At 41.9% G+C, this 18,542-nt stretch overlaps 1 protein-coding gene across 10 annotated transcripts in view; it reads left to right on the top strand.

Moving 5' to 3' along the window:
- The window catches only part of ARNTL (aryl hydrocarbon receptor nuclear translocator like), an 80,911-nt gene extending 62,532 nt beyond the window's left edge, over positions 1-18,379 (top strand). For all 10 annotated transcript variants that reach the window (XM_037899845.2, XM_043548897.1, XM_043548896.1 and 7 more), the window contains 4 exons: positions 2,058-2,166; positions 5,914-6,007; positions 16,695-16,797; positions 17,714-18,379. In XM_037899845.2, coding sequence (XP_037755773.1) covers positions 2,058-2,166; positions 5,914-6,007; positions 16,695-16,797; positions 17,714-17,874 — 467 coding nt within the window. In that variant the 3' untranslated portion in view covers positions 17,875-18,379. The remainder of the gene's footprint in view (positions 1-2,057; positions 2,167-5,913; positions 6,008-16,694; positions 16,798-17,713) is intronic.
- Positions 18,380-18,542: the final 163 nt, after the last annotated feature.

Consider the following 18,542-nt stretch of genomic DNA (forward strand, 5'->3'; position numbering starts at 1 on the left):
TTTATTTTTGGAAAAGACACCTGGTCTGATCCTGAGCTGGGGCTATGGCCAAGGAGCACCTAATGCAACTCAGCTTAATCCTTAGAATCCCTAATCCTATCTTTAAGATCCCCCCAGTTCTAGATCTGTCCTACCACTTTTCCAGTGCCAGACACGAAAGCTGCTCTAATTTATGCTTGTTGCCTGCCAACAGCCCCAAGGGGCCGTTAGGGCAGCTAGGGATCAGCCATACACAGGAAATAGCCTGGTCATTTCATTGGCCACTCCTACATAGCAGCAGGGTTGGGAGGCTTGGTGACATAAGAGCTGCTACTGTGACTGTATGCCACATGAGGATCCCTCTGTTCTGGGGAAATCCTGTAGTAGCCAGTTTAGCTGGCTTTACAACTGTTTTGTTCTAAATAGAACAGCAGAAATCTGCCCCAAAGTACTGAAAAATGAGTCAAGAATAGGGGTACTGGCCACTAAGGAGAGAGGATTGGCCAAGAATGTATGACCTGTGAGGTGGTGTGGAAAGGAACAGGAGCTGAGATGTAGGCAAGGATGTGGCTGCATTGCAGTAGTTCTGGCTGCATTTAGTATGTGCTGTTTGGGATCTTTGAAGATGAAAGGTGGTATATAAGAAGCTTTATGATTTTAAAATCTGTAATACAAATTTCTTTTTCTTCTTAAATTAGAAAAAAATCCTTTTAGAAAATATGCAGCAAAGTACTTCAGACAGAAAAGTTGAGGCAGCTTCAGCATCGGTTTATGGGTTAAAGTTTGGGCCAGCATTGGTTTGTGCTGTGACCTGGCACACAAGCTTGCAGCACCACTCAAGTTTAGCCCACCCACCCCTCCATCATGATGGAAGGACAGCCAGGCCAAATTTGGGTGAGTGGCATTGGGGTCTCAGTGCCACTCAGAATTTATGCCTGCCATGCGTAGTGTGGAGAATGATTTGCCCACCCTGGCTTGGCCCAGATCCCACCATCACCACCACTGGCATCGTGCAGGGCCTGAGGCATCTCACCATGCCAAGAGCGCAAAGGTAGAAGTGGGGCTGGGGATACCACTCCCACTGGTGGTAGCTCTGGAGCTTAGGGAGAGACAGGACTAAGAGGGGTCCCCTGGTTTCAGGCAGGGCAAAGCCCCCCATCTGCACAGGGAGGATAGGGGCCCCACAGTTCTTGGCCCGCTCTGTTCCCCCTAGCCCTCTGGGAGATGTGATTTGTAAGGCTGACTTTAAGGACCTGATTCTTCAAGGTGCTGAGCTTCCCCAATTCCCATTGACTTCAACCCAAAGGGTTCCTGGGAAGGTTGCTAGGTCTGAGTATGAATTGTTAACACAGAAGACCATTAACAATTGCACACAATCAATACTCTATCACTTCCTTATTATTTTAGTTCATTTTATGTCAGTCCTTTCTCTACTTCCTTCATTGTGCCCTAGAATAGAGCAAACTCCTCTTGGCTTCCCTGTAAGCGCTATTCAAGTGCCAAGTCTGTATTAGAATAACAAACAGCAATTTTAAACTGCAAGAACATAATGTTCAGAGACCCTGTTGCTTTTTACTCCCTTGTCAGACATTTTCAGTTACCCAAATGGACTTGATTTAAATGTTTTGCAGGTAACTGTGAATTATTCCCTGTTGGCGGTGGCGTTCTGCTAACATGCTGACATGATAGTACTGTGCTTTTAGTGTGTGTCAGGAAACGAATCCTCCCTCCCCCTGATTGAAATGTGTATAGACAGCAGATGAGCAGCTAATATTAATAAATTAAGTATTCAGCACTAACAGTTTGGGCAAGGTGCACCAAGCTGGCCTGGGCCAGCTCACTCATTCAGCAAGCTATTGGTTATTATAGATGTGTCATTAGATATATAAGTCCTGAGTCTGAGCTGCATCAGCTTAGATTGGCCCAGAATTTACACCCATCATATTCTGGGCCCAACCCCCAGCATAAGTTAGAGCAGTCCCGGGGTCTCTTCTCCTCCCCCCCACCCTTTAAAAACCTTGCATAATCTCTTTTGCTTATTATGTGTGTGATCTTACAAATATTGTTCCATATTTTAGGTGGCCCAAAAAGGACCCATCCTACAGTTCCTGGTATTCCAGGTGGAACAAGAGCTGGGGCAGGTAAAATAGGTAGAATGATTGCTGAGGAAATCATGGAGATTCATAGGTGAGAGAAACTGGTATTCTGCTCTAACTTAATAGATAATTTTTTTTTTTAAAGGGGAAAGTAAGAAATACCCTACCTTTTTTATTTCTATAAGCACCAAGTATTACTATGCAGTTGCAGTGTAGTGGGTATTTTCCATTACAGTGAAACTTTATCTGTACTAAGGATAGTCGGACATGGTCAAGACAGAAATGACAGCATCACAGAGAAATATAATTTGTTCTAATTTTTCAGTTTGTTTCTTCTTACGGTTAGTCTTTTAGAGTAATCTGTGTGCATGATTACTGTAATAATCTGATTACTAGTCACTGTAATCACTTTAATAACTTTGGAAGAGGCAGAAAGAGAGCAGCTAACAATGAAAGAGGTTAGCTCTGGAGAGAGGTCAATGAAGAAAATAGTCTGGGAAAAAAGTTAAGTTTCACAAGCATAAACTGTATCGCCCCTGAATGCCAAAGAATGTTGAATAGGTACCAAGAAGTAAAGATTAATAGATAACCTGCAGCAGAACAAGGAGTACTAGGACCAAATGCAGAGGTGATTTATCAATTGATGTAAGTTACATTGAGGACTCAAATACAGGACACTGCTTGGGGGAGGGAGAGCTGGAGGGTTGTCTGGGCTGGGGGGCACCCTGCAGCTGGGTTCTGGGGGACTAAGCGGTGTGGGTCTGGGCCAGGGGGTGCCCCATGGCTGGGCCCTGGGGAGAAGGGGATGTGGGTGTCTGAGATCAGAGGGGCAGAGTTTTCCCCCAAGATGTGCCCAGCTGGCACGTGTGACACATCCAGACTGAGACACCCAACAAAAGCATAACAAAGAAACAGGAACTGGGTTGTCATAGGAGTTTCTTTAACTCTCTACTCCTGGGGGAAAACGTTTGTTGTCTGTATTGTTACAGACATACTTGCTGAAAGGTAGTTTGAAATAAATTACCAAAATAATTGAAACTGGCGTGATTATGCTGTGTTATTTTGTCAAATAAAATATGCAGAATTTTAAAATATTGTGTGGAGAACTTAATTTTTTGGTGCAGAATTCCCCCAGGAGTAATACAATGCACGGAGAGAGCTAGGTGCCTAAAAGTGGGCTCAGTGGGGTGCCACTTAAGCTAGCCAGTAGGAAATGCTGAGGAGTGGGGTATGGCCTAAGCCCCACCCCCAAAGGGAGTTCAATTTTGTGAACATTAGTGGTGTCTAAATGTTGAAATTAAGTACCTAAGGTTCAATTAGACATCAAAACCGCTTGTGAATCTAGCTCTAAGTGATTTGACTAAGGTCACACAAGCAGTCTGTGGCAGAGGAAGTTGAACCCAGATCTCCTAGGAGGCTAGTATCCTATCAACTGGACCATCCTTCACCTCTTGCTTTAAGATAATAGTATCTGCCCTTGTCAGTTCTGTTCATACAGGCAATACAAGTAGGCAGCAAAATGAATAAACATTTTTGGAACAATGGAGAATAAATTCCTGCTATGTGTCTTAGTTCATTGAAAATTCTCACTATGCTTGAATGTCAGTCCTAAATTTTTCCAGTAGGTGGCCACAGGTGCCACACAAGCTATGCCATATTTCATACTGGGATAAAATGGCTTGCTAGTGAATTGTTAGTGGCCTGGAGGTCACAAATCACAGTGGGCTGGATGCAGTTTACTACCAGATGTCTTGTGGCAATCGATTTAAAAGTGAAATGGTATGGAGTTAGACCACTAATTAGTCCTCCATAGTAGACAATAGTTTAGTGTCTTGCACTTCAGTAAAAACTATTATTTTACTCTCTGACATTCATTTCTGAAGTGTGAAAATTAGACTAAGACCAGTTTGAAGTGTTGTTATGTTATGTGAGGGGACTCTGTAAAATTGGCATAGGAGGGTGCCATGTTTGTGTGTGTCTGACTCCAGCCCAAATTTGCTCAATTGAATGTGTTTTAAGACCTGTAAACTCATCTTGGGGTCTGAAAGTAAAGTTTGCTGACTCAGAATGGGGATGAGTGGGGTGCAGAAGAGATTAAAGCAGGCTTTGCAGACACCCCCAATTCAGGAGGCCATCTTTCCACCAGTCAAGCCCCAAACATGAAGGCTGGTCTAATTTACACTACATGCCTGTCAACAGTCTTAAATAAGGGGCTGTTTTATATGGCTGGTCCCCAGCTGCCATAAAGGAGGCCCCTATCATGTTCCCTGCACCCAGCTAAATTCCACTTCACTAGCAGCTGGGATGGTGGTTGTCATAGGACCTGCTACAATGAGCTCTCTGGCACAGGAGGTTCGTTGCTGCCTGAATCCTCCAGTGGAAAAAAACAAGAAAATCTCACACATCCAATAATGATTCTGCAGCTTTAGTTTAATTAATAATCCTGATGATGCACAAGCCAGGAAAAATTCCAGATCCTTCTTCCATAGCCTGTGTTGATGCTGAAGGCACAAGAGGAGTAAAAACTAGTGACATGTTTTTATCCCTTCAGTGACACACAAAATGAGCAGATTTGTTGTATAGGAAAATAACATTTTTACATAGTTGCTTTTGTCGCCCCCCCCTTTTAAAATTAAAATAGCCAAATCCGAGGCTGAGCAAAGACTTTTAATAGCTGTAAAAAAAAGTCTACTGAAGCTCATTTTAAATAGCATTTTGTACTATTATTCATCTTACTAACAGAAACAAAGTACTTTGGATTGTATACACTCCACCACTCTTGTTTTCCTTTCAAGTGGAGAGAGCCCTGGTTTAGTTCCAGTGCTCTTTCACCAGCTGTTTCTATTTTCCTGTACTGCCTTCTGTTCACAACCTTCCCACTGAAACTCTGCCATGGCAAATGAGTTTCCCACTTAAAAAAAAAAGTTTGGCATTTTTGATGCTAAGAGGATCCTTTTTACAAATTACCACATGGGAACTACCCCACTCTATTTTCTCTAATTGTACAGCCAGCAAGTCTACAACTCCCTAGCATTTCCGCTAATGTGGAAAACATTCAATGCTAGTATACCAGGTTGGGGAAATCCTGAACTAAGTAAAAATAGTGTGGCGTTGAAATGTTTCTTTTACTGCATGCGCACTACACCATAGGGATAAAAGCAAATGCCCAGCATAGCTATGTCATGATAGCTTATTGAAAAAAAAATAGGAAGGAGAATATAAGGAAGAAGTTTGTACTATTAACATCTCAAAGCATATAGAAATCGTACATAAGTGTGGCTCTCTTTTGGGTCTCCCGTAGAGCAATTTTATTGTTTGGACATTGTAGGCCAGACCTTTCTTCAGCTTATATAAATACTGTATGCAAATTTACATCAGCTGAGGATCTGGCTTTGTGTACTGCTTAAAAATATTTCCTACAGAGGCTAGGCAAGAAAATGGTATGGGGAGAGCTGAAGTTTATAATCTGAGCAAATTGGAATATGCCAAATTCAGGTAATTGATTCAGCTATCTATGTCGTTGAGGGTAATAGTGGCAGCAGTGTTAAATTAATGGACAGACTAGCACTACAGACCTCAGACCAACAGGAAAAAAAGTGATCACAAAGCATAATCCTGATGCTAACACAGTAAATGCATCACCCCAAACTGCATTTTTGTGGGTAGTTTTGAGATATTAAAGGTCTTGGCATTTGGAGATTCACTTGCCTGTTAGTCTGTTGCTGGCAGTGAACATTCTAGTATCCACCAACAGATTCATTGTTCTCAAGATGAATAGTACATTAATTGCATCATTTTGCATTGCCTCTTTCTAATTTTAATGACATTGGTTTGAAAGGATAAGAGGGTCATCACCTTCCAGCTGTGGTTCCAGTCCATTGAACATTACCAGCACACCACCCCCTGATACATCTTCTCCAGGAGGCAAAAAGGTGAGAATAAAAGTTTTTAAAACGTGAATCAGTGGTAGTAATTGAATTCTTTGTCACGTTTCATAAATCTGACTATCTGATCCCTTGGCTGCCAAGTCTGGGGTAGCAGAACCTAGCATACTTAAGGTTTTGAGTATTTATACATAATGAAACAGCTTCAACAGGAAAGACTGAGAGAGACCCATCCCAGAATACCCCATATTGGTTTGAACATTTACCTACTACGTGGGAGACTCAAGTTCAGATCTCTATTCCAAGTTAGGCCAAGTGGAGACTTGAATCTGGGTCTCCCACATCCCAGGTGAGTGCTCTAACCACAGGGCTATGGCGTATTGGGGCACAGTCTCCTTTTGTGGTTTTGGGAATAGCATTTCCAAATTTCCTTTTTTTACACAACAAAACGTGGTTTAAAATGTCCAAAATCAAAATGAAATGTTTTGTTTAACCCAATGCCTGCTTTTGTTTGTTTCATGAGAAAACCAAAGCATTTTAGTTTAGGGTTGATCAGAAATGAAGAAAGTTGGTTGGTTCGTTTGTTCAATGATCCCTACATTGCTATGATACATATCAGCTTAGCCCTAAAATTAGAAGTCCTATTGTGAGCACAGTGCATTAGTCTAGAATAGGGCTGTCAATTAATTGCAGTTAACGCATGCAATTAACTCAAAACAAATTAACACGTTATTTTTTTAATAAGAGTTAATCGCATACCTCTGAAGACAGGACTCGGCAGCAGCCGAGCAGGGAGGGAGGGAGGCACCAGCTACGGCAGCAATCAGGAGGTGGCCAGGAACAAGAGACTGCAGGTGATTTGGGAGAGCCAGTCAAACACCTTCCAGGGGGAAGAGTGGAGCCCGGTCCCCTGTCGGCTGCCCTGTCCCCTCCCTGTTGGACAGGGCCTGCCTGAGGAATGGGCAAGAGGGGCCACCAATCAGGGCACCATGCTTAGGGGGGCGCCACTGCATGCCTCCAGATGCTCCTCCTCCAGCCGCTCTGCTCCACTGCTGCCCCAGCCTCCCCCCACCATGGAGCTGCCTCAGCCAAGCTGCTTTGGATTGGGAGACTGCCTCCTGTTTGTTGCACAGGGCAGGGGGGCTGATGTCAGGGTATTCCCCTCCCCCTGCCCATGTACCCAATGGCTGCTGAGCTGGGGTCAGGGAACAGGGGGGAGCCTATCTGCTGCTGGCTCAGGAGTGAGTGCTGCCGACAGCAGCTGCTGCTGGCTGAAAAAGCATTCAGGTCTCTGCTTAAAGAGACCGCGCTCCCCCAACACACATGTACATACACACAAATGCAAATATTTGTAATTAAAAATAATAATATAAAGTGAGCCCTGTACATTTTGTATTCTGTGCTGTAATTGAAAATCAATATATTTGAAAATGTAGAAGACATCCAAAAATATTTAAATAAATGGTATTTTTGTTATTAACAGTGCAATTAAAACTGATTAAGCATGACTATTTTTTTAAATTTCAGAATCAATCACAATTAATTTTTTTTAATCGTTTGACAGCCCTAGTCTAGAACAGCGTGTACTATATTGGGACTGGCGTGGAGCGTAGACAGATTTGGAGAGATAAAAGCAGGCCCTCCAAGAAAGTTCAGTACATATAGATAAAGGCTTCTGAGCAGCATCCCCTTATAGCAAGCACATTACATCTGTCTTCCAAGAGCTGCATGAGCATTCATTTCTTCCTCTCGCTCCTCTTCTCATGCATATGGAAAAGTCCTTTGAGAGTGGCTGTTTCAGAGCTGCAGCAAGAGAGGATTAGGCTAAATTTGGGATGATTTGTCACAGGGGGACCTATAGTTACCTGTTTAATAAAATTGGAGACACTGTAGTACCTGCTTAGTACTATGTCTCAAACTCTTATTTCAAATTTTAAATGGAATGTTTTAATGTATTTCTCCCTTCATTGGTTCTTTATTTGAACTATAAATGCATTTACAATATCTTAGGCTTCAGATCGGTGTTTGCTTAATCTCACTTATGGGCTAGATTTTTTCAATGGGCTCTGTGCACCTGTGCCTTTGAAAATCTCTGTAGAAATGCTCTAGAACCCTTTGTATGCAAGAATTCTATGGCCATGCAGTCCCTCTTCTCCTTGTGGCAGAACTGTGCTCTGGCATCTAAACTTCCATTTTATAAAATTATTTCATAAGAACGTAAGAATGGCCCTACTGGGTCAGACCAATGGTTCATCTAGGCCAGTATCCTGTCTTCCGACAGTGGCCTGTGCCACATGCTTCAGAGGGAATAAATGAAACAGGGCATTTTATCGAGTGATCCTGTTTTCTAGTTCCAGCTTCTGGCAGGCAGAGGTTTAGGGACACCTAGAGCTTGGGGCTGGGTCCCTGACCATCTTGGCTAATAGCCACTGATGGACCTATCTTCCAGGAACTTATCTAATTATATTTTGAAACCACTTCTAGTTTTGGCCTTCTCAACATCCCCGGACAACAGGTTACAAAGGTTAACTGTGCGTTGTGTGAAGAAGTACTTCCTAATATTTGTGTTAAACCTGCTGCCTATTAATTTCATTGGGTGACCCCTGGTTCTTGTGTTATGCAAAGGGGTAAATAACACTTCCTTATTCACTTTCTCCACAGTATTCACAATTTTATAGACCTCTATGATATCCCCCCTTAGGCATCTGTTTTCTAACTAAACAGTCCCAGTCTTTTTAATCTCTCCTCACAGGGAAGTTGTTCCATCCCCCTTATCATTTTTGTTGCACTTCTCTGTAGTTTTTTCAGTTCTAATATATACATTTTTGAGATGGGGTGACCAGAACTGCACGTAGCATTCAAAGTGTGGGCGTACCATGGATTTATATAGTGGCATTATTTCTAACTCTTCTAGTTCCAAAACTAACTTTGAAAATGTGAACAGGAAGTAAACTGCCATAGGATTTTCTTAAGGCCTGGCCTACCCAAAAAAGTTAGAGCAAGCCAGCTACATTGTGCAGGGGTGTAAAATCCACACCCGTGAGTGATGTAGTTAAACTGACATAACCCGCAATGTAGACAGCGTTAGGTCAATGGAAGAATTCTTCCGACAACCTAGCTACTGCCTATTGTGGAGGTGGATTACCTATACTGACAGGAGAACCCCTCCTGTCAGCATCAGTAGGGTCTACGCTGAACCAGTACAGCTGCTGTGCTTCAAGTGTAGACAAGCCTTAAATTCTGCAGAAAGTCTAAGAGTGTCAACACCATTTATCATTTTAGATGATACATCCAACAGATGTGCTTATTGCACCATCTCAAAATGCTTAACATACCTGCTCAGGTGACAAAACCCCAACAGTTCCATATTCAGTTTTCCCACAGACTATTCTGGTGCAATTATACATTGTCAGTACAAAAACGTGACATACTGAAAACTACAAATATTGTGAACTTAATTTAATATCAACAGTGAAACTGCTGTGCTGATACTTTCATAATTAATGAAAAACCTCCATATTGAAATAGAACTGCTGCAGAATTTAGGCTCATTTTGCTGCTGAGTACCTGGGGCCTTCTCTATAGCAAGGAGCTGTGGGAAATGCTGTTGGTGAAACCACTTGACATTTAATCAGAGATTATAGAGCTGCAAACCACCGTTAGCTTCCACCTCCCAGAACAGCTACTTGGGAAAAAGTAAGGAAGTAAGCTATTATCCAGAACTGATGTAGCTGCAGGAAGGAAAGCAATTATTAATTATTTGTATTTCTGTAGTACGTAGGAGTCAGTCATTGATTAGGGCACCGTTTCGTTAGGTGCCATACAAATACAGAACAAAAAGATGGTCCCTGCCCCAAGGAGCTTACAATCTAAGACCGATTCGTGCGTGCAGTGTTCCCTTATTCTGTTAATCCTTCAAATGATGTCTTTTAATCCTATTGGGAAGGGGAGAAGAACTCAAGATATTCTGTGACCAGAGCCCCAAGAATTTTTAATTCAGTCCTGCTTGATAATGCAGTGTATTCCATCAAGAGCTATATGCTATGTCCCAAGACTGATTCTGCCTCTTTACCACTGGATTTACATATTTATAATATAATAGAGTAATTTGATATCCAGATTCTTCCATGTGCATTGGTGTGTCAGTGTGCTGGAATAAATTTGGATTATGAGATTATGCAAGAATACTGATAAGTACCTAATGCTTATGATACAAGGCATATTTGGCAAACTTAACAAAAAAGCCTATATCAACAAGAGTCAATGTGAAAATGCTAATTAAAAAACAATATGGTAGAAAACCTTGTTATGCTAAATATCCCCAGAAAATAAAAACACGTACATAGGAAAAACAAACCCTATCTAGGAAACATGCTGAATACTAAATATGCTAATACCCTTCTAAAAAATTTTTAACAAAGTTTTGAATGAACTAAGCAATGTACATTGCATGCAAGACTGCAAACTTTGTATCAATTCAAAGGAATGACCCAGAAAACAGCAAGACATTGCCCTGATTACATGTTGTTGCTGGAGGTAAGCAAAAGAGAGAGGCTAAGCAATAGTGGATATCACCTTCACATTTGGTTTGGCTCTCCTCATTATGTAAATAGTGTTTTTATCTATTCCTTTAATTTGCTTTCTCATGTAGAAACTCTGTTATGTACAGTGACTTTGTCTGAAGCTTACAGCAGAACAAACTACTAACCAGACCTCCAGATTATTATAAAACTGGTCACTTTAAACGTTGTCTCAATATGATAAAATATACGCCCAGACCAACAAATATTCAAATATGGATGCTGAAAGTGAGGCTACTAAAGAAGTGGTCTGATTTTCAGAGGTGCTGAACACCTGCATTTCCTTTTACTTCATTGAGAGCTGCAGTTGGTAGGTAAACTTTTAAAATTAGGTCAGCTATTTAAATTTGGACATTCAGTTTTGAAAATATGGGTCTAGGGATAATGTTTTCTGCCCTTTCTGAAAATAAACACAAGATCTTTCTTGCTGAAGAATTGTCAACTTTCTAAGAAAATCGTCTTGCGCCACCTACTGGGGAACACATAGTGTGCCAGTTCTCACATCCCCAGATGCATTTTTATCAAGCTAGAGATATCATTTCAAATAAGTTTCCTAAATACAGTAGATTCCTCTTAATAGCAATCCTGTTATTAACAACTTCTGCTTATTAGCAGCATTTGGCAGGACCCAGACCCATCCCATTGACTTTCATGTTAATGAGATTTGGATATTGGCAATAACGTGATGCCTGTGGAGAACTACTTTGGGAAGAAGGGCCTTGGCTGCAGGCAGGGTTGTGGGGCTGCGACCAGGGAAGTAAGTGCTTGGCATGTTCCAGTGCTTCCCTTCCTGGGTGCAGCCATGCAAACCTGCCTGTGGCTGGGGACTTGCCACCCACACAAAGGGGGAGCCCTTTCTGGAGTCCTGGCACTTCAGGCTGGGATGGGGCTTTGGACAGAGCAGCAGTGGAGAGGAAGCTAAAGCCCACTTGCTGGGGCTTTCCACGGGGAGCAAGTGTGCTGGGGAGCTACACAGTCCCTCTCCCTGTGCTCTCCAGGCTGTGCTCTGCCCTGGCAGAGGGGCTGCAGCTAAAGGAGGAGGTGTTGGGACAAGCTGAGGCTGGGCACAGCTTGTAGGGTACAGGGAGAATTACAGTGCAGGCAACCCCTGAAGCCCCAGCACACCTGCTGCCTGTGGAAAGCTCCTGTATCTGGGCTGCAGCCCCCCCCCCCCCCCCTACTGCTGTGCCTGCAGGCAGGTTTGCAGTCAGGAAAACATGTCCCACCCTGGTTGCAGCCCTACAAACCTGTCTTCTGCTTATTGGCAACTTCCAGACCATGGCAACTTTTTGCTGGGAACAAAAGTTGCTAATAAACTGAATCCAGCGTATACAGAGATTTTAGAAATACAAGTTAATTACCTTTTATATGTGCAGTGTGTAGTATCAGGTTATAATTACAAGCGGAAGGTCTGTAGTGACCATAGTCAACCAATGCTTTCTCATTTGTGATGTCACCAGCCCCCATTATTAGGACCATAGGCTTATTAGGTTAAAGATTAAAAAGATTCATAACAGTACTGATTACTGTACTATTGCTGTAGTAGAGAACATATAATTAACTGGAAGTCTAACATTGATTGTAACTACTTTCATTGTCTTGTGACCTTTAGCCCTGGGGCCATGCACCTTACATTGTTTTTCCTTTCCAGCAAGCTAATCAATCACTTTAGTATCCTTGTAATGGAAAAAAGAACATAACTTCATACACTGTTTGTTGCACAAACTGACATGTTTTAAGTGAATACACAGTATCTAGATGGGTAGAGTCTGGAGCCTGGAGCCCATTGCTCACAGGAATTGTCCCATTTAAGTCAACAGAAGTATTTGTACAAGTATGGATTTTCAAATTCAAGCCTTGAGACAACAGAAGTTGTTGCCAGAGAGACTGACTAGAACAGTAGTTAAATGGTCAAAGAGAATTCCCTTTACCATTAGGGGAATATATTTAATTTGCAACCAACCTCTGTTAGAATATTTCAATTCTACTGTGTTTATAAATGTATGAAATATCCCTCAGGCATGAAGTATGTGATTTAAATTGTTAATAGAAGAAATTGCAGTCTTATAGCATGATCAGTTTTGAATCTCCCTTAAAGTAGCATAGCAAATATGTGCATAGAAACACACCTCCCACAGTGGAGGCCCTGATCCTTAAATAAGGCCCCTAGATACTATTACAAATACATAATAAAGCAGACTGAGAAGTTTACATGTTACCTTGGTGTTTCTTTGAAACTACTATTTAGCTATATTCTTTCATTAGGCTACATGTATATCCTTTAACATTGCTGCTTTTACTTTAGGTAACCAGACTTTTTCTTTATTAAAAGATTTAATTCCATAATCATACTTAGGCACTAAAACAACTCAAAGTGCTTCAGTGTTTGGATAGTAGCACCTCAGGTAACATGTAGCAGTTACAAGCCATCATCACCTGGAACCTAAGATTCATCTAGATTTTGCATCCCAACAAATACACTTGACTATGGATGATCCATCCCTTAGGCTGCAAAGTTGAGTGGGCATGATGACCCCCAGCTTTCTACCAAACAAGTCTGATTTATTTTTTGCTAGGTTTGTGGTAACTGTAGGATTCATGAAAATGAGATTTGAGTCACCTGTAAACTAACGGACATGAGCCTTGCTGGGCCAGTCCTGTACTCTTGAACATTGAAAGCCAATCATGCTGATCTGTGTGGTGGTTTTATAATAAGGTTGGGTAGAGACAAGAGATTAAGTATGACCTTAGTCAGGCGGTGAATTTTCATCTCCTCAGGTAAATAGCTAGTGTATTAACCCAGACATTTCAGTGTGAAAATATCCTTGCCAAGAATCAATCCAGATGTGGTGCCCTACATTTAATTTTAGCGATTACTCGTTTAATTTATTTCCCCTGTAGCCAGAATGGCAGCAGTGTACTGACTATAGCAGTTCACACATCTCTAAGCCAGTGTACAAAAGGAAAAGGTAGCTGTGAAACAACAACAATCATGCTGTTAAATCAGTAGGCACAGAAGTTTGCAAGCCAGGCATTCAAAGTAGTGACAATAGTAAATTGTAGTAGAGCTGATTTCGTATTACTTTTCAAAAGGTTGGCAATGCAGTATCTCTAATACAAACCACAGTGACTGAGAGAACACAACATTTTGATACTTCAAATTCTGAATGTATAGCTCATGTTAGGAGTTTCATGGGTCTAGATCAGGGGTGGGCAAACTTTTTGGCCCAAGGGCCACATTGGGGTGCAAAACTGTATGGAGCGCCAGTTAGGGAAGGCTGTGCCTCCCCAAACAGCCTGGCCCCTATCTGCCCCCCCTCACTTCTCACCCCCTGTCTGCCCCCCTCAAAACCCTCAACCCATCCAACCCCTCCTTCCCCCCCCCGCCTGCGCCCACCCCAACTGCTCCTGGGACCCCACCCCCATCTAACCCACCCCAAACCTCTGCCCTATCCAACTACCCTCTGTTCCCCGTCTCCAGCCAACCACTCCCTGTCCCGACTGCCCCCCGGGACCCCCCTGCCCCTTATCCAGCCCCAGCCCCCCTACCATGCCACTCAGAGCAGCATGTCTGGCTGCCACACTGCCCTGCATGAGCATGCAGCCAGCATGGCTATGGGGGAGGGGCCGAGCCTCCCGGGCCAGGAGCTTAGGGGCCGGGCAGGACTGTCCTGCAGGCTGTAGTTTGCTCACCTCTGGTCTAGATGACTGAGAACAGAAGTTATTTGCTCCATTTTTAATAAATGCTTATGAAAGAGAATAAAGTCACTTAAGACAAATCAGTGAGTGACAGCAGCCCTATAGTTCACTCTTTCTTTGTTTAAACAAGTTAGTATTATAAATACCCTTGCAGTAGCATCAGCAGCATAGAAATCCCATCAGACTAAGGCTATGAATACACGACACAGCTTGCCACTGAAGTGCTGCTAGGGCAGATGATCTAAGCCAACAGTAGCCTTTGCGAACAGCGGTAGCTATGCTGGCAGGAGAGCTTCTCCCGCGGACATAGCATTGTCCAAACCGGCACTTAGGTCAGGGTAACTTACATTGCTTTGGAGGGGTGGCTTATTCACACCCCTGAGCAACATAATTTATACCAACGTAAACTGTAGTATGTACATAGCTTGAGGCACATTCACAGGTAGAACGCATCATGGAATTCAAATACAAAAAGCATAAACCCCAAGAGTACCGCGGGAGGAGAACTCACCCCCTCTCCAAACTAAAGTAAAACGTTACTACAACCTCTACCTATATGACATAACAAAACTTAGCCGTGATTGTATCCCGACGCTGTTTCTCTTGCCCCAGGAGCCATGGGTGAGCGTAGTATTGCTGTGTTATACTTGCTGCTCGCGTGGTCTGTATTGTACCAAAATCCTTTCAGCTTGCGGAGCACTTCCTAAGGGAGCAGTCTCTTCTCGTAACCTACGCTGGTATAAAGAAACTACCACCTCTACGTGCAGCTCTGGCCAGGAAGTCAAGGCGTGGCGCCGGTGCCCCCCTGCAGGGAAAGCACTCCATTTTGGTTCTAGAAAGAGAGCAGTGAGGTCCATACAATGAAGGAAGTAGGGCTGCTTTGCAAGCAGTCTCAGCTAGCGTATCATTGAAGAGATCACCACTGAAAATGCCATTAAAGAGATTTACTTATGGAGAAACTAGACATGAATATAAGGCTAAAAAAGTGAAGTCTTAGCTGCACAAGAATGGTTTTTGATATTACCTGAGGCGTGAATTTGAACAGCTGCAGTTACACCAGCAAAATCCCCACGTGGGGGGACAATCTCAGAGAAGAGTGCTTTTGGGTTTGGTTTGTTTAGTTTATGTCACTTGGAAACAGGTTTAAGAAAAACTGAAAACTGCTGCTTTATACCAGACCAAGTGTCCAAATTCGGGGGAGGGGTTAAACCAGTGTAACTATACCATGGTAACACCTAAATCTTTCCCATCTCAAGAAGCCCTTAGTCAAAGGGCCTGACTCTCTGCACTAGTATAAATCACCACACCCAGAGGAAGGAAGCAAAATGGGAGTAAAAATGCTACCAATTCAGATTAGTCATTTCCATCCTCTTTCCACTCACTTTACAGATGGAAATAACTGGACAAGTTGCAGGGCAGTGGAGCATCAGGCTATATTTTGCTTAATTATTGTTCTTGTGGATATATTCCTTAGAGCAAGCTCAGAACTAAATGACCTCTAATATAAGCACAGCTGAGTAGTTTCAACTAGAATCATAAATTTGTTTTTGCTTCCTGATTACCCATTATATTAGGGTGTGGGGCAAAAAAACCCTCCATCTCTACTTAGAGCATCCGGTGGGGTCTTTGCAGCGCAGATACTCACCAATGGAATGTTACTAGCCAGAACAAACTGAGCAACCCGTGGCACTCTGTATCAAGAGGATTACACTAGAGATTGTATGCTCTTCAGGGTTGGGACTGTAGCCTGTATGTTTGCACAGCACCTAGGCGCTACCCAGATTACAAATAAATACTTGCTTTCTAGGCATCAGGAGTTAGACAAAATCATTACAACCTCAAAGCGTTGACCTTGCAGTGTGAGGTGAAGGTTCAAATGCATTTTATAGATAGCTCTATTTGAAATCTACAAGTGGTGGAACTTAGAAATTCCATAGCAAGAACCCAGTGTTGCAAAAAATAAAAAAAATAAAAAATTAAGCAATGTTGTTGTGTATAAAAAGCAGGTGTTTCTGAAGAAAGCACTGCATGTAAAGATCATTGGGTACAGTACCTTTTATAGCAGTTCCCTTACTTTCTAGTGGTTGAGAAGTGTCAAAGCAACGTACACTTTCACTGGGCAAATAAACTTTGCCCATTCCCCACTGAGGCTTAAAATTATTGATACAATAGTAAGCATGAAGCATTTTAAGATAATTTCATGTTGTAGATGGCGTTTAACTTCTAACAAAGTTGGTTTGCAGGTAGATTGTCTCGCATATCTCCCCCAATCTTCACCACATTAATATTAAAGTATCCTGCTGTGAAGTTTCACTAGAACGCAGTTTAAGTTCATATGTTTGGATCCTAAGACTTGCTGTAGGTCCTCCTTTTTCAGATGTGCTACATAGGTTAAGGCTGAGAGCAGCGTGAGTACCATAGGACACTATAAGTTTACATTTTTCATTTGTTTCTAGATTTTGAATGGTGGAACTCCAGACATTCCCACTGCTGGTTTACTATCTGGGCAGATCCAGGATAATTCTGGCTATCCATATTCCGACAACTCCTCCATTCTTGGTAAGCACAGTCATACAATTAAGTCTGTAGTTCAGAGGTGTATGACAAATGTAAGTCTAGCCATCTCAAAGCATCATCTTTACACAAAACTTTATCTAGAATAAAATTAGGCTTAAGAACATTTTAGGACATCAAGTCCAAGTAATATTCTTCAAAAATAAATTAGTAATAAATGCCTTTAAAGTTCTATGCTGATAAATACGTTATAGCAGGAAACCCTATTTTTACATGGTGTCTGTTGACATACCTCAGCTCTGTGCACACCCTGACATGATCTCTTGCTCATTCACAAAACAATTAAAATACATAAAATGGTAGTTTATGCAATGAATCTTTCCCAGATGAAGGGGAACCATTTCCCCTAGAAAAATGATAAGAAAATAATGTTTTATAAACATCTATCCTATACGGTTTTCAACACAAACATTTTCCTTAGACTGTTTGAGCCTCTCACTTCCTATCCCTTCTTTTCAACTGCCCAATAGCCATTTTCAAGTCATTCTACTGAAAAAATGAAATTGGATTTTTTTTTTTTTTTAAATAGAGTGAGTTGGAAGTGGCCAAGGCCCCCCACCAGGCTGGCACATTGGTTACTTGAAACTGCTCACCCTGACATTCTCCCCCTTTCACACACCTCTGACAGCCCTTGTCCTCCACTAACTCCCCATTCAGCCCCACGGTTAGCACAAATCCTGTAGGGAATTTTTCTGTCATCGGGGTGAGATCCCAGCTGTGTACTGTATGCTGATGAGTGCATTTCCAATCAAACATCCCCCCCCACCTATCAGAATGCAGTTTAGCATGCTCACTTCTAACTCAGTTAATAATTGATACATTTTTCTGACCAATCACTTTATACAATATGTAAAATAATATTTTAAATGCTTACTGTAGTTTTCTTTTAATTCTTTCACAGGGGAGAACTCTCACATAGGCATAGATATGATAGACAACGACCAAGGATCAAGCAGCCCCAGCAACGACGAAGCTGCAATGGCAGTTATAATGAGCCTTTTGGAAGCAGATGCAGGCCTCGGAGGCCCTGTGGATTTTAGCGACTTACCGTGGCCCTTGTAAATGCTACATATTAATTCAGCATCTGAATATCAAAGTGCATTATTGGTGGAGTTCTACAGTCTGTGAAGCTTGGATTATGAGAACAGCTTTTATGTATGAATTTCATAAAAGCCATATCAGAACACACAACTCATCCGACCATGTGTCATTTCAGACAAAGTGGAGATAAACATGCTACAGTGTTCTTGCATTATGGATTTGGTTAGCTGTGTATAGCTTGCATTAATTGTATATTTTGGGATTCTGTTCTTTTTGAATTTTTTTTAATCACTGTGCAACTCAGCACTGTTCTCATTGGTAGCTTTTATATGCAAATGGTTGTTTCAGATGTATGATGTGTTTTTACACTACAAAAAGGTCCCCCATGTGGATATTTCTTATACTAATTGTATCATAAAGCTGTTTATTCTTTCTTGTCAGAATCCTTTACTATAAATATTGTTAAAGTGTAATGTATTAGACAGTTAAATATTTTTAAAATAAATATGTTTCCCTTGTTCTAAAATGCAGCATTTACTTTTTTGTAATAAAAAATTTCTGATAAAATCCCACTTAAGTATGGTAGAAGCCATAGATTGTGACTTGTTACTTTCAAAATGGAAAAAGAGAGAAACATTCAGTCTCAAGGCTTCATTCTCCGCTCACTGCTTTCAGCCAATTTCATATAC

The sequence above is a fragment of the Chelonia mydas genome, chromosome 6, assembly GCF_015237465.2.
Source record: "Chelonia mydas isolate rCheMyd1 chromosome 6, rCheMyd1.pri.v2, whole genome shotgun sequence".
Lineage (NCBI taxonomy): Eukaryota > Metazoa > Chordata > Testudines > Cheloniidae > Chelonia > Chelonia mydas.